Source organism: Eumetopias jubatus, unplaced genomic scaffold (assembly GCF_037043125.1).
Source record: "Eumetopias jubatus isolate StellerSeaLion01/CBP00866 unplaced genomic scaffold, mEumJub1_p1.0 scaffold_11, whole genome shotgun sequence".
Lineage (NCBI taxonomy): Eukaryota > Metazoa > Chordata > Mammalia > Carnivora > Otariidae > Eumetopias > Eumetopias jubatus.
The window spans coordinates 11,421,458-11,435,070 of record NW_028274817.1 but is presented as its reverse complement, the minus strand read 5'-3'; the positions used below and the strand labels follow the sequence as shown (position 1 = coordinate 11,435,070).

Below are 13,613 nucleotides of genomic sequence, written 5' to 3'. Positions count from 1 at the left end.
CTGTGACTATTTTATAAAATAAACAACCTCCTGATTTGTTATTTTCACACTTTTAACTTGTTTATGTGGCACAGTTCACTCATGTACTTTAAATTTTTTTTTAACCAAAAAGTGCTGTAACAGTGACAATGAGTCTTACCAATAAAAAGTAAAACTTAACTGGTAATTACTTATTTATAACACGATATAAAACAAATAGAATCATTGTTTTAATCATTACAAGGCAAAAATTAAGGAAAAAAATCTGAAAATTTATCTGAAAAAAGGCACTTAGTAAGTGCATAAATGTACATGCTCCTAGACAAGGGGCTGTAACAAAGCAACTCAGAGACCTGGGGTTTGTGGTCCAGGAGCTCAAAACTGAGAGTTACAATGGATGGTGAAGTCCTCTCACTGAATAAAACTCTTGAGTAGTAGCCCAAGTGGTTCAATGAGTGCAAGCAGCTTTAGGCCACTTCCACACTGAATAACCAATGAGTACAACTGAGAGTTCCACACTAAAACAGGGTTACTTACAAATGAAAGAATTTGGGAATCCAGACTACAGTAATAATAATTCCCAAGATACCTAGACCATTATTTCTTTCCTTCAAAAAAACAAAAACAAAAACAAACCAAACTTGCTGGGGTGTCAGGACTGCTGCCTCTCAGCAGCCTGACATGGGAAAAAAATGGTGCAGGCAGGGGAAAAGGCTGTTGTTGCATGCCAACATATAAATTCCACACTATAGCCCAAAGCGCCCATAAATATTGCCATGTGGAAAACCAGCCAACCAATTATCATTTCTTAGTCCCAAACAGTTAAGAATCTCAGAAGATAGAGTGCAGCAACATAAGCAGGCGATGTGGCCAGGGGCAGAAAATCAATAAAATTTCATGCATGCTGTTAAAGTGAAAGCTAAATGATCAATTGCACCACCAGTAGGCTTGGGAAATTCACTTCACTTGGCTAATATAAAAATATCCTCTAACTTTGTATTGCTACATTCCCACCGGGGCGGGACTTTGGGATGGACGTGTTAGATGAGGACCTTCATCAATGAATAATTATTGTCCCCAAATTAAAATTCAAGAGGAGTAACCAAGACATTCTCTCTAGAATATAAGACCACGTGACCTAACAAGCGATATGGATACCTTACAGCTGCCATCTCATTAGGTGGTTCTTACCTATTCCCACATGGGATTCCAAGATCATACTAACATCATTGGCACCATCACCTATTGACAGCGTTATTGGGCTGCCTTTTAAATTCTTCACCATTCTGACAATCTAAACATTAAATAGAAAAGAGGTACAGAAAAGGTCAAAGCAGAATGTGAGACTACTACATTGCGGGTATATGCCTCGTTCACACTTGTAAATGGAGGCCTTGCAAACAAATAGAAAGGTAGTTTGTGCATATTACATACAATAGCCTTGAATTCTCAGAGGTAAAAGAATGTAGCATTTTAAATGTAACACCAGCACCCACTATTTTTTTTTGTTTCCATGCATATACGAAGTGTCAGAAAACCTTGCCTCCTACCTATACTAAGAGGCCAACCTGTTTCCCTCTTTTGTCCTTGCTTCACGTGTCCTTTCAGATGAGGTGTTGAGTGTGACAGCGGAGACCAGAAAGCTGATTTGAGGTACCATGCATTAGGGCTACTGGAATAAGAGTAGGAAGTGAGAGAACAATGCTTCTAGACCCTCTCCATCTCTCCTCCCTGCAGATACAACCACTCCCTTCGGCACAGTCCCCTATTCCCAGGGACTTCCCCGATGATAAATTCTTATACCCATCCAGCTGCCAACTAAACTTTACTAAATCTCCCAGTGCCCAATATGATCTCACCTCTTCTACAGGTAGCTGCGTTTTTAAATGGGGGCATCGTAAAGTTGGTGAGATTTGCAGAAAGTTCCCTGAGATATATGTATAAAGCCTGTCACCACTATTCCGCGTGTCTCTTCCAGATGTGTCAACGGCACAATGCAGCTCACTGCTCATTCATGGCAGGTACCGAATAAAAGACATCTTCTGGTGGAGTCACTTTGTGCAAGCATATTGGGTAAGCTGCCACCCTCCCACCCCATGTTTTAGATAATGACTGCTTTATGCGTCACCCCTCAAAACCCTCTAGAATCTGGCAGTTTTTAAAAAAGTGTATATAATTCAGAAGCTAACTAATGCCTTGCAGAAATTCTGTCCTCCGAATCGCTTTCACCAGTTAACATAAATAAAATCCATTTTCAACATTAAGTGATTAAAAATAACTGACCCGAGGCTAAGCCACCCCACAGTCTTTTCTTTAAACAAAATTCGGTCAGGTTTTAGTTGTACTAAATAGCGTACAAAAAACCCCACATCCAATTCCATTTAACACAAAAATGCTGTTATTGTGAGATGCCGGCTTTCCCCCATTCCCTCCCCTCAACTTGGTTCTTTTTAAAAATTTTTAGAGACTCTCAGAAATAATCTGTAAATGAGTCAAAGACAAACTTAAAGAACCTGCTCTAAATTTGTGTTTGATGGGCTACAATTCTGGTTAACCTAATTGCACCTGTGAAACTTGTGCAGCAATGATTTACACCTCAAGGAAGAAAAGGTGCAGCCAGGAAAGTTCTGGGGAAGGTGATAAAATTAGCAAGGGTGACAGCTTCTGCATGAAAATATGGATTAAGATTAAAGGTCGTCCTTGTGGAAAGATAAAAAAGATATACAGTCATGGACTATAAAATCACGAAAGATTTAGATAAACATTTTTTTTTTTTTTTTTTACTGTGCCCCGGGTCACCTGGATTAAGAACTTCTCTTCAATCTCTAAAATAGCTTCATGTGAAAGAAATCAATTTGCCAAAAACTACTTATCGACAAACTACAACTGCACACTGCATATACAATGTGCAATATCCAAGAAAGACAGAAGGCTGGTCACACACCTTAAGAAACATGTAATGGAATAGGAGAGATAGGGAATGAATACAAGAATATTAGATAATCAGATTATAATAAACACTAACAGTGTGAGGTATCTGTGCAAGGGAGTATGTAACATTGTCGTCTAAGTTGTCTACATAAAAAGGCCCATGATGGCAGAGAAGGGAGAGGACTCTACGTGCCACAGTAATCCGGAATGATTTTACAGAAGGAAGAGTCATTTTATCTAAATCATGAAAGATGGTTAAAGATCTGCGTGGATGGGGAAAAGGGGCTTAGAGGAGTATTCCAGAGGGAATGGCATGATCTAAGGCACATAGCCAGGTCAAGGACAATATATGCTCAGAAGACAGACTGGCTTGACCAGATCAATGAGTTTTCGTATAGGGGGCGTGGACAGCCATATCCGGGTCCAGATCAATAGGGAGTGATGTTATGAAAGTGGTCACAGGCTGCAGAATAGGAAGAAAAGGCAAGACCACAGGCAAAGAGCCAAATTAGGTGGCTAGTTACAGGTGGAGTTCAATGAGCTGTTAAAGGAAGCTGCATCTGCCAGGAAAGAAAAGATGAAGAAGACAACGTACTAGGAAATGGACAGAATTTGGTGACTGAAACCACATGGAAGGATAAAACATGGTGGGGGGGAGTCACCAGAGATTTAAGGTTCTGAATCTAGAAACCCGGAAGTACAGTGGGCTCAGTAACTGATGCAAAAGACAAGGAAGATGATGGGCTCTAAAGAAAGCTGAGTTGAGATGGTAATGACAACACCCAAGAAGACGTGTTCAGTAAGCAGCTGGAGAAGTAAAGTAGAAGCCAAAGTATTTGGATTGGAGAAGTGACTGGAAAATCACCTGCATGGACCTGACAGAGGAGTAGGTGATATCCTGGAAGATGGGACTATAGCGAAGGAAATAAAACAGGCCAAGGACTGAACTACAGGGAGGCTCCATATTCTGGTTAGAAGAAGCTGGGAGAAGGAGTATGAAGTTAGGAATTCAAGTAACTGCCTGGGCAGTGGAGTAGCCAGAATCCTAGTGAGCAATTTGAGCAACAGACAATAAATGGGTGGGTGGGGGGAAGAGATTGCCTCTGACTAAAGGGACAGATTTCTATGGCTGCGGTTCTGGTAGGATCTACTTCCTCAACTGGGCTAACCAAGGCTCTGAAGGTTAAAGAAAAGAAAGAAGAGCACCTGATTGTGGTGGGGATTGAGAGTGAGAAGAAAGTAGACAGAGACAATGCCCTAAGTTAGGATGGGCTGTGTGCGCGCGCATGCATGTGTGTGCACGTGAAGTAGGGAGTAGAGTTTGTGTAAAGGACAAACCAAGGACACAGCCATTCCTTGGGTCTAGAGCAACCAGTTGAAGAATATGAAGAAGCAACACTAGCTCTTGAATTGGGTTTAAGTATGAGTAAAATTTGTTAGGACAAGAGGAATTCAGAGAGAATTCCAGATGAGGAAAGCTTTGGAGGAAAGGGAGCACCAACCAACAGGAGTGGAGGATTCAGGCTGGACACAGAGTGATAGTAGAGTGACAGTGGACACAGCACGTAGAGACACAAGGGCCAACAGGGGTAAGCCTGAATGCCAGAGTGCCAGAATGCCAGAGTGCCCGTTATCCTCAGGGACTAGGAAACTATAAAAGTATCCGAGTAAGAATATATAATGGAAGATGTGGTGTTTTACAAGATTAATTTGGGAGCATGGCAAGAGATTGAAGGGGGATGGGTGAAAGCCAGGAGACTGATGAGGAAGCTAAATCACAGTGTCTGTGTGTGAAGTCATAGGGCTTGGACTGGGATGGAAGTGAAAGGTTTAAAAAGATGGCACCCAAATGAGAGCTATGACAAAAGGTAGGATCAATGGGGCACCGTGACTACATAAAGAGTGTGGGAGAAGAGAAGGGTCAAATGTCATTTGGTAACTTAGGGAGCAAAAAAAAATGTGGTGCTGGTGACAAGAATGAAGACAAGGGAGAAAACAAACTGGTCTGAAGGAGAAAATGACAAGATCTGTCTTGGACACTAGAATTTAATATGACAGCAGGGATTCCACATGGAGCCGTCTAGCAGGCAGCTAGAAATACGAGGTTTCACGTAAAGGAAAAGTCAGTACCAGAGACTATCAATGAGAGTCACAGAAATTCATGTTTAGAGAGACAGGCTATAAGTGAAAAGCAGAAGGAAGACTTAGCCCCAGATAAAAATGATAATCAGTGAGAAGTGAGAAGATGACACAAAATAAAAAGACACTAGGTTGCCAAGTAGGACACACAAAAAAAAAGGCAAGACTGTGGACTACAGACAGAAACTCAGGGAAGAAAGTTTTAAGGAGGCTATGACTGACTGCGGCAGAGAAACGAGGAGAACAAAAGACAGCGCGATGGATTTGGCAAGGAGGTCACTGCTCTTCTCTAGGCGATCCAATGGACGTGACACCATAAGAAGAAAGAACACACGGGGCTAATGTCACAGGGGAGCGAGGAGCAGTGCAATGGACGCAGCACGCACCAAGCACTCATTAGAGAAGTTTGGAAGGCAAGGAACTTGACAGCCAGCTTGAGGGGACAAGAAGCATGGGGTCATTCACACGGGTGGGCAGACCTCTGAATTTGACTGCGAAGAAGCAGCGTGGGAAGATGTAATAAGGTAAAAAGGGCTCTTTGAAGAAACAAAAGTGAATATCTGCACATGTGTGTATAGAAATCCCCGGAACGGAACATTAACTAATATCCAGTTACCTGGGCTTTCTGTAAAGGCGCCATCCGACAGCAGAGCACTGCGGTGCACTTCATACATATCTGCAAGAAAATGCTTTTGTAATTGTTAGAACTGGAGTCTTGACTAGAATTTAATATGAGTGACAATGTAGAGCCATCGATGATTAATCCATATTCTTGATGTTCTGTCCATGCTCTGGAAAAGAAAAACAACGCTATAATTGAATCTCCTATATCTTCCTATTTTGAAACCTAATTGTTTTTAAGAGCACAAAGAGGAGGGTCCCGCATAAGAGTCATCATCAGTCTGGTTCCCGAACCTATAAACTGCACAGAAGCAACTGTCTCTAATGATGGCACAACAGAGATTTTTTCCATGACATCTTTGAGACTCAAGCTGCCCATATAGATTCTAAGGTCTAAAAGGTATTTAAAAATAATGGGCATTTAGCAGCTGGTCTCTGTGTAAGAAACTCAAGGTGAATTGTGGAAATTACAGATCAGTCAGTCAAACTCTGATATGAAGACAAATCATCAATCTGAAAACTTCTTAATAAAAGAAGAAGAAGACAAAATGGCTTCGGGCATACAAATCACAGAAGACCTTTTCCTGCATGACAAAGCCTGTCAATAGACCTGGCTTCTCAAAAATGATGGAGAGCCTAAAAGACACGGTGTTCATTAAAAACTACCACACAATAATGATATACGTTCCTTAAATCAGTATCATTTTATACTGGATTAGTGGTTCTCAATCATAGCCTTCCCATTACAATCATCTGGGCAGCTTTAAAAAATTGCCCACACCTGAGGTCTATTCCCAGACAAATTAAACCAGAGTATCTTGGGCAGTGCTTGGTTATTTATAGGTTTATGTTTCAGAAAGCTCTGTAGGTGATTCTCATCCATAGCCAGGACAACTAAGAGAGATTACATTCCAGGATAGACAAATATAACAGGTGCAAGTACTTAAGAAAAACATATGGGAGGGGCGCCTGGGTGGCACAGTTGGTCAAATGACCGACTCTTGGTTTCGGATCAGGGTCATGAGATCGAACCCCATGTTGGGCTCCGCTCTCCCTCTCCAACCCCACCCCCACCCCCGGCATGCATGCCCTCTCTCTGTCTCGAGAATAAATAAATAAATCTTTTAAAAAAAACATACGGGGGAAAACTTACAACTGAGAAAATTCTACCAATTAACATTTCGTTTTTTTGTAATTAAGAAAAAAACAGTGATTAATCAATTTTTGTTCAGGGGATCTTGGGTGCCATTTGAGCACTAGTGCAGTGGAAGTATTAGACACAGCACAATCTCATCATTATAGATTCATTTGTCTAATTTTAGGCTTCCTGAAGCTTAATGTTGAAGGGAGTCTTGTTAAAATTCCTGAGAATTTTGTTCAAGTGTAGCTTTTGACTCACTAGGTTTTCGGTGGGACAGGAGATTATGCATTTCTCACAAGCTTCTAATGATAATGGAGTTGCTATTCTATGGCCCAAACGTCTGAGTCGTGAGAGCCTAATATGCCTCCTCATTCCTTTATTCCATATCTCCTTGGTGTATACTGACACTATGGTATTTTGTACTTGTCCATATTCTGCTTCATAATTTTAGAAGCATGTTTTATTCACTAATTAAAGAGCTATCAATCGTGTTCTCCTTTGCTCCTCTACTCACAGAGCTGACTTAATGTGCAGAGAACAGTGGCTCAGTAACAAATCAAGCAATATTTATAAGCATCAACTCTTAAGTAGAACATAAAAGAAGAATGGGAAGAATCATTAGCTCATCTTTCCTGGGAGAACAGAGAAACCTCCTTGAGGTGACAGAAATATACATGAGAGAATATATGCAAACAAACGAGATACTAAATGGCTAATATCCAGAGGTTGGGACAATAAATACACACAGGAAAGACCAGTGGAACTGAAAGACAAGGCAGAATGAGGTGAGGGGAGAGTAGTATGCTGGGGTGTGTTAGGAAAGCAAGATGCAAAGGTCACTTGAGGCCTTTGCTGTGACCTCATTCTGTGTGTAATGGAGAACCACTCGCCTGGCAGAAGGGCTTAAGGGATTCAAGGCACGAGTTGCTAGGAATTTGAAGTGCAGCGCTAGTGGGGAGAATGGAAACCTGAATAAGGCTCGGTGGCTGACATGAAGCGGAAGCTGACAAAAGGGATTCTGGGTCTGATGCTTACTTATAGAACTTGAGGGAAATCTGGGCCCAACTCCAAACAGATGAACCACAAGAGGGAATGTTCTGAGATGGTGAATTCAGTTTTTCAGAAGTCCTGGCCTTTACAAAAGTACCCCAGAGCCGCTGAATGGTGCTGTGGACTGAACTGTGTCCCACGCCCTCCCACCTTCCCAAATCCTATGTTGAAGCTCTAACCCCCGATGTGATGGTATCTGGAGATGGGGCCTTTGGGAGATGACTAGGTTTAAGTTAAGTCATGAGGGTGGAGCCCTTATGATAAGATTAGTGCCCTTATAAGAAGAGACACCAGAACAGCATCTCTCTGAGCCATGGAAAGACGCAGTGAGAAGGTAGCTTTGTATAAGCCAGGAAGAGAGACCTCACTGGAACTCGACCCCAGAAATATGAGAAATAAGTTTCTACTATTTGAGCTGCCCAGTCTATGGTTATTTTGTTATGTTAGCCAGAACAGATTAAGATAAATGGGCAAGTAAAATGTAATTTGGGCTGCCTTTATACATACCATTTGGCTAAAGGAAGGAGACACTTATGACAGGCAAGCAATAAGACCATGTTTGAAAAAAAAAAAAAATAAGACCATGTTTGCTGGTTTAGGAAGGGGCACAGCCTCATGACTGTGGGGAAGTCGTTTGTAAAGCCTGTTGACACACTAGACATGAAGATCCCGAGAGAACACAGTTGTTAAAAGCATGGGCTCTGGAAGTGGACAGACTTGTTCTACCCCTTATTAGCTATGTGATCTTGAATAAGTTACTGCATCCCTCTGAGCCTTACTCTATCTGTAAAGTGAAGAAAATAAGATAGCCTTACTGGGTTGTGATGAAGACTCAGTGAGAATAATTACATGAGGTGCTAAATATGGTTTCCAAAACAAAGCGTATGCTCAAGAAATGCAAGCTAATATCATCCAGGAGGCCTTTGGATTTAGTGCAGGCCTATCCTGTGGCATTCCAGAAGAGGCAGTTGATTTGCTGATGGCCACAGTAAATCCCAGCAACTGGTTTAGACAAGGCTAAGCCTTGGTCAATGATTCTGGGCATGGAATTATTATGCATCCGTGGCTTTCCTTGAGACCCTTAAGTTCTATAAGTTCTTCCTAAGCAACTAGTTGGAAGCAGAGTTGAAGTGGCCATGTTATTAACAAGTATTTGGTTCCCTTCAGAGTTCTGGGGCATGAAAATCCACACAGAGAATGGCTCTAGGACCTCAAATTACAAGCAAAGTGTTATAGAGACCGGTTTCCTTACATTCAATTTAAGAGACCACAAAAAGGAGCATTTTTTTTCTTGACATGGACCAGGCCAGAGCATCAGGGCTAAATACCCACACCCTAAACATGAAGAAATTGAACTACTTTTCTAAACGTGGAGAAATACACGATTTTCTTTTAAATTAAAAGAGAGGTGGAAAGTGCCAAATAACCTCAAATGAGCCATTGGCCAAGTCCTCAGGGAAGGTTTTAACTTATAAGGATAAAACACCTGCAGACAAAGAACAATAAATCATAGAAAACGGAGCCTTCTGCATAAACAGCTGTGATTTACATTTATACTCATGCCTAAGTATAAGAAACTGATGCACTCTTACTTTTTAAGGCTTCTAGTACTTTTAGGAAAATCATGCAGCAACTTCTTACGATATTCTATCAACAACTCATGTAATCGATCTTCTTTCCTTTCACTTTCTTCGATGGTTTTTGTAGTCAGTTCCAAGAGCTCAGTGCTGGTTTGGAAGAGGCGGCACGCATAGCAGGTCGATTTGGCTGTCTCCATCTTGTCCCCAGTAAGCACCCAGACTTTCAGACCTGCTGCATGCAGAGCTTCAATGGTCTCAGCTGCTTGATCTTGCAGCCTGGGAACACAAAGGAAATCTTGTTATCCTCAAAAATTCCTGACAGAGATTCTGCAAGAAGGCTTGCAAAAGAGAGTATTTTTACAATTCACGGCAATGCTGGAGTCCTGACATGTTACCAGTTGGTTTTCTCATATACCCTCTACTCTTTCTGAGAGTGTTATCTCTGGCATGGTTTTACTTACTAAAATGAATTTCAAGCAGTGAGGTTTGGAAAAGTTAACGACATCTCTTTAGGTAAATGGTATCCAATGACAGAATGGAGAATCATCCCTCTTAGTTAAAATGTTCATAAACTCACCAAACATTCTTATGCACTGTCACTTTACTATATTTCATTAAATTTTATATCTCACCATACAAATACTTAGCGTGGTTCAAAACCGAAAGGGCCAAACACATTCTAGTGAGATATCGAGGGGAGTTAGTGAATCCCCATTGCTGAGGAGCGTTGAAAATAAGAAAGCCAACCATCCCGAGTGAGAATTTAAGCATAAATCCGAAAGGCACAGAGAGAAGAATACTTTCTTTGAGTTCCCTTTGGTCAGAGTAAGAAAGAAATAGACTAAATGAATCCCATTAAAATTTCAAAACCTTCCAATGTGGCTGAATATATATATATGTATATATATAACTTTTTTTTGGTTAAATCTCAAAATTTGCATTTAATTTCTTAAAAACTCCTAAAATATTAAGAGTGTAAAACCTATTCTTTCAGGCAGATCAATGCTGGAGCCCTACAATCCTGTCTAGTAGAGCTCAGCCTGGAGAGTTAAAGCAAATTATTTGAAAGTATGCAAAAACATGCTCTAGCCTGTTGAACCAGGTTAGAATGAGCTCTCATGTTGTCTGCTCTAACCTGAATTTCCTTTCCGCTCATTTCTGTCTGTCAAAATCTTACCACTTCTATCAGGCACCAGCGCAAACGATGTCTAGCACAAAGCTCTCAATACATCATAAGACTATTTCATAAATATCTGCATAAATAAATGGATGGCTTTGTAAACATTCAAAAGATCTTAGAGATGACAGATTCGTTCTTCTAAGCCACAAATATTTAACTTAAAAAAAATCATTCCCACGAACCAAGTCTGGTCTATCAACAGATCTGAATAGAAGATTTCAAAATTTGAGAATAAATTACAAATCTGAACAGATACCACCCTAAATGGTCATTAAAATGACAAGAATATCATTTTGTAATTACTTGTCTTCCACTGCAGTGGCTCCAATTAAATTCATGTTTGTCTCAATATCATCAAAAACCTTTTCCATTTTTTCTTCTCTGTCTTGTAAGGCCATTTTTGCCTCGATGAGCTGTCTGTTAATTCTTTCATAATCATCTGGAGCGATTTCTTTGAAGGCTACACAAAGTGTCCGATACCCATCCTAGAAAAAAAGGAGATCTCTAGTTATCCAAATAATTGAAAAAAAAAATCCCACATCGTTTCACTGCACAAGAGAAATTATGATATGTTAGTTAGAAAAAAAAAACACTAACAGACTGCAACTAAAAGGGTAACATTCAATTAGGTTCAGAATAGCAAAATAATAATAGCTCTTATAGAAAAAAAAAGCAGAACATAAACCAAAGATTCTTGAAAAGTCTTCAAGTCTACCAATTCTGAACAGAAACTTGCTCCAGGATACTGTTTTACATTAAAATAAGGAAAATAATATTACTAAATCCCCAAATCTAAAAATAGACAATAAAAATAAGCTAAAATGCATTTAAACATTTAAATAGCAATCCCATCAAATAGTCATCTTTAGCATTTCTAGAGGGATGTAGGCTCACCATTGCATTACGTTCCACATGGGCTTTAGTTAACTCAATTTCATGATTTTGCACCCTGGGGAAGACTGCTGAGTCTGCTCCTTTACAAAAGAGAAGTATGTCTCCTAAAATAAATAAAAAACCAAGTTCTCAACCTAGAATTTTAAGACCAGTATTGGGATTTTAATAACAGGTAACTCTTAAGGTGGCCTCTCCCACTCAGCTACTGTGGATCCTGAGCCTGCCTGGTAATGCTCCCCCAAATGGAATGAGACATCTTGACCTTTACTCTCATAGGACAATGCCCACTACCTCTTAAGACCAAGATGGACACAAATAACTCAAGAGTATACAACAAGCACCTCTGTTAAGACGTACTTCCTTTCAGGGATCATGGGAGACTGTATTTATGTCAAAGAGCTCCTTCTGAATTTTCTTTGAAGACGTTGTCAAGCATGTTCTAAAGTGCACACATGGCATCTACTGATGTCAAGGACCAAACCCACACGCAAATAAAACCATTTTGAATAAACTACAGAGGTTACTTTAAAAAACAGTGGCTTGGTAGTTTGTACTGGAAACTTGAAAATAGCACTGCAGAATGCTAGTATAAGTATGGCCTTATAGCAGTCCATGCATCTGGCCAAGTAGTCACCGTTAAGCATTAAGAAAGACACTTCACCCTTATAAAGCAAAATGCTGAGTTCAAGAAGTTAAAAAGAAGTGTAGCTCTGAGGTCAAGGCTCTCAGCAGACCACTTCCCCAGATGTCACACCATTTGAGTAGAACGCATACGTGTGTGTTTATAGGTAAGAACACCAAGTGGTCTTCTTTTTCTAATTTTCTCTCACACATCCACAGTGTGTTTAAAAGTCACAAAACAAACGTGGCCTTCACATAATGAAATCAATTTCATGACCTGGCAGTCACATCACAAAGTATGAATAAAGTGGGAAACGTTCCCTCAAGGGTCTGTCTGTATCTTCCCATTCTCACACTAAGGAATTTGGGATAGATTTAATAAAAGGTAAATTACTAGGATATAAACCAAGGAAAATTTGAAAAACCACCTAGAGACAGTCACAGTCTCTCTCTCTCTCTCTCTCTCTCACACACACACACACACACACACACACACATACACACATACACACACACACACACACACAGAGGCATCTGGGAGCCTGCATGTAAGGCAGGAGTGCTCCCCCATGGCTCTTGCTCAATCCGAGCAGAAGGTATCTCAGCTACCATGGCTCCTCCAAAGGACATGGGGTAACCCTGGGATGATGGTACTGGTTCCGATGCAAAGGGCAAGCTTCCTTACTCTGTCAAACAAAGAGCCCAGCATGCTAGAGTAAAGCCACCATATCCTTTCCCAGAAGTCTGGCCCTTAGTCATCCCTAGCTTGCCTGCTACCTGGAAGTAAAAAGCAGTGGAGAATGAGGAAGGTCAGGCAGGGAGAGCCAGTGACTCTCTACACTCAAGAATTCTACTGCTAGTTAATCTCAAACCACCCAGCTGTACTGGGCTGCCGCATATAGACATTACCAGTGATCGGTCAGTACCACGAACTATAAAAAAGTCACCCTTTCAGTTTCTGTTTGGACACTCAGGACTGAAGAGTTCAGTTTCCAAGAAAATGCATATAATACTGTCATATGAGGGGTTCTGCCACTGACAACTGGGCAACCCGAACATATGTGCTTATATAAATACCTTAAGGCATACACGGAAGTTACCGCTTTGCATGACTTTAGGCAGTCATCTATTACTAAATGAGATATTTTCCTTTCTTAAAATAACTGATCAACACACAAATCTACAAATGGAAAAAGAAGAGGAAGAGAATAAAAAGAGAAAAAGTCAAGTTTTCAAAAAGTATACCTGCTTGAGTCTTCACAATGACACTCATACGACGACGGACAGAATCGAAGTTTAAGGTGTGAAGAAGTTCATACCTTTATGAGGAGAAAAATGAGAAAAAGAAAATACCTAGACCACACTGGGAAAAACAAACCGCCACAGAACCATCCTGAATAGAATTCTCCCCTTTTGGTAAGGGTTGCTGGCTGAGTGCACAACTGGCACTTTCCATTGGGACTTTGAAATTTTTCTG

The 13,613-nt window shown here is 40.6% G+C and overlaps 1 protein-coding gene across 3 annotated transcripts in view; it reads right to left on the bottom strand.

The window, feature by feature from the left end:
- The window catches only part of ATP11C (ATPase phospholipid transporting 11C (ATP11C blood group)), a 173,925-nt gene that overhangs the window by 40,898 nt on the left and 119,414 nt on the right, over window positions 1-13,613 (bottom strand). For all 3 annotated transcript variants that reach the window (XM_028123823.2, XM_028123822.2, XM_028123821.2), the window contains exons 16-21: window positions 13,382-13,455; window positions 11,516-11,619; window positions 10,925-11,106; window positions 9,454-9,717; window positions 5,666-5,840; window positions 1,171-1,273 (exon numbers count right to left, since the gene is read on the bottom strand). In XM_028123823.2, coding sequence (XP_027979624.1) covers window positions 1,171-1,273; window positions 5,666-5,840; window positions 9,454-9,717; window positions 10,925-11,106; window positions 11,516-11,619; window positions 13,382-13,455 — 902 coding nt within the window. The remainder of the gene's footprint in view (window positions 1-1,170; window positions 1,274-5,665; window positions 5,841-9,453; window positions 9,718-10,924; window positions 11,107-11,515; window positions 11,620-13,381; window positions 13,456-13,613) is intronic.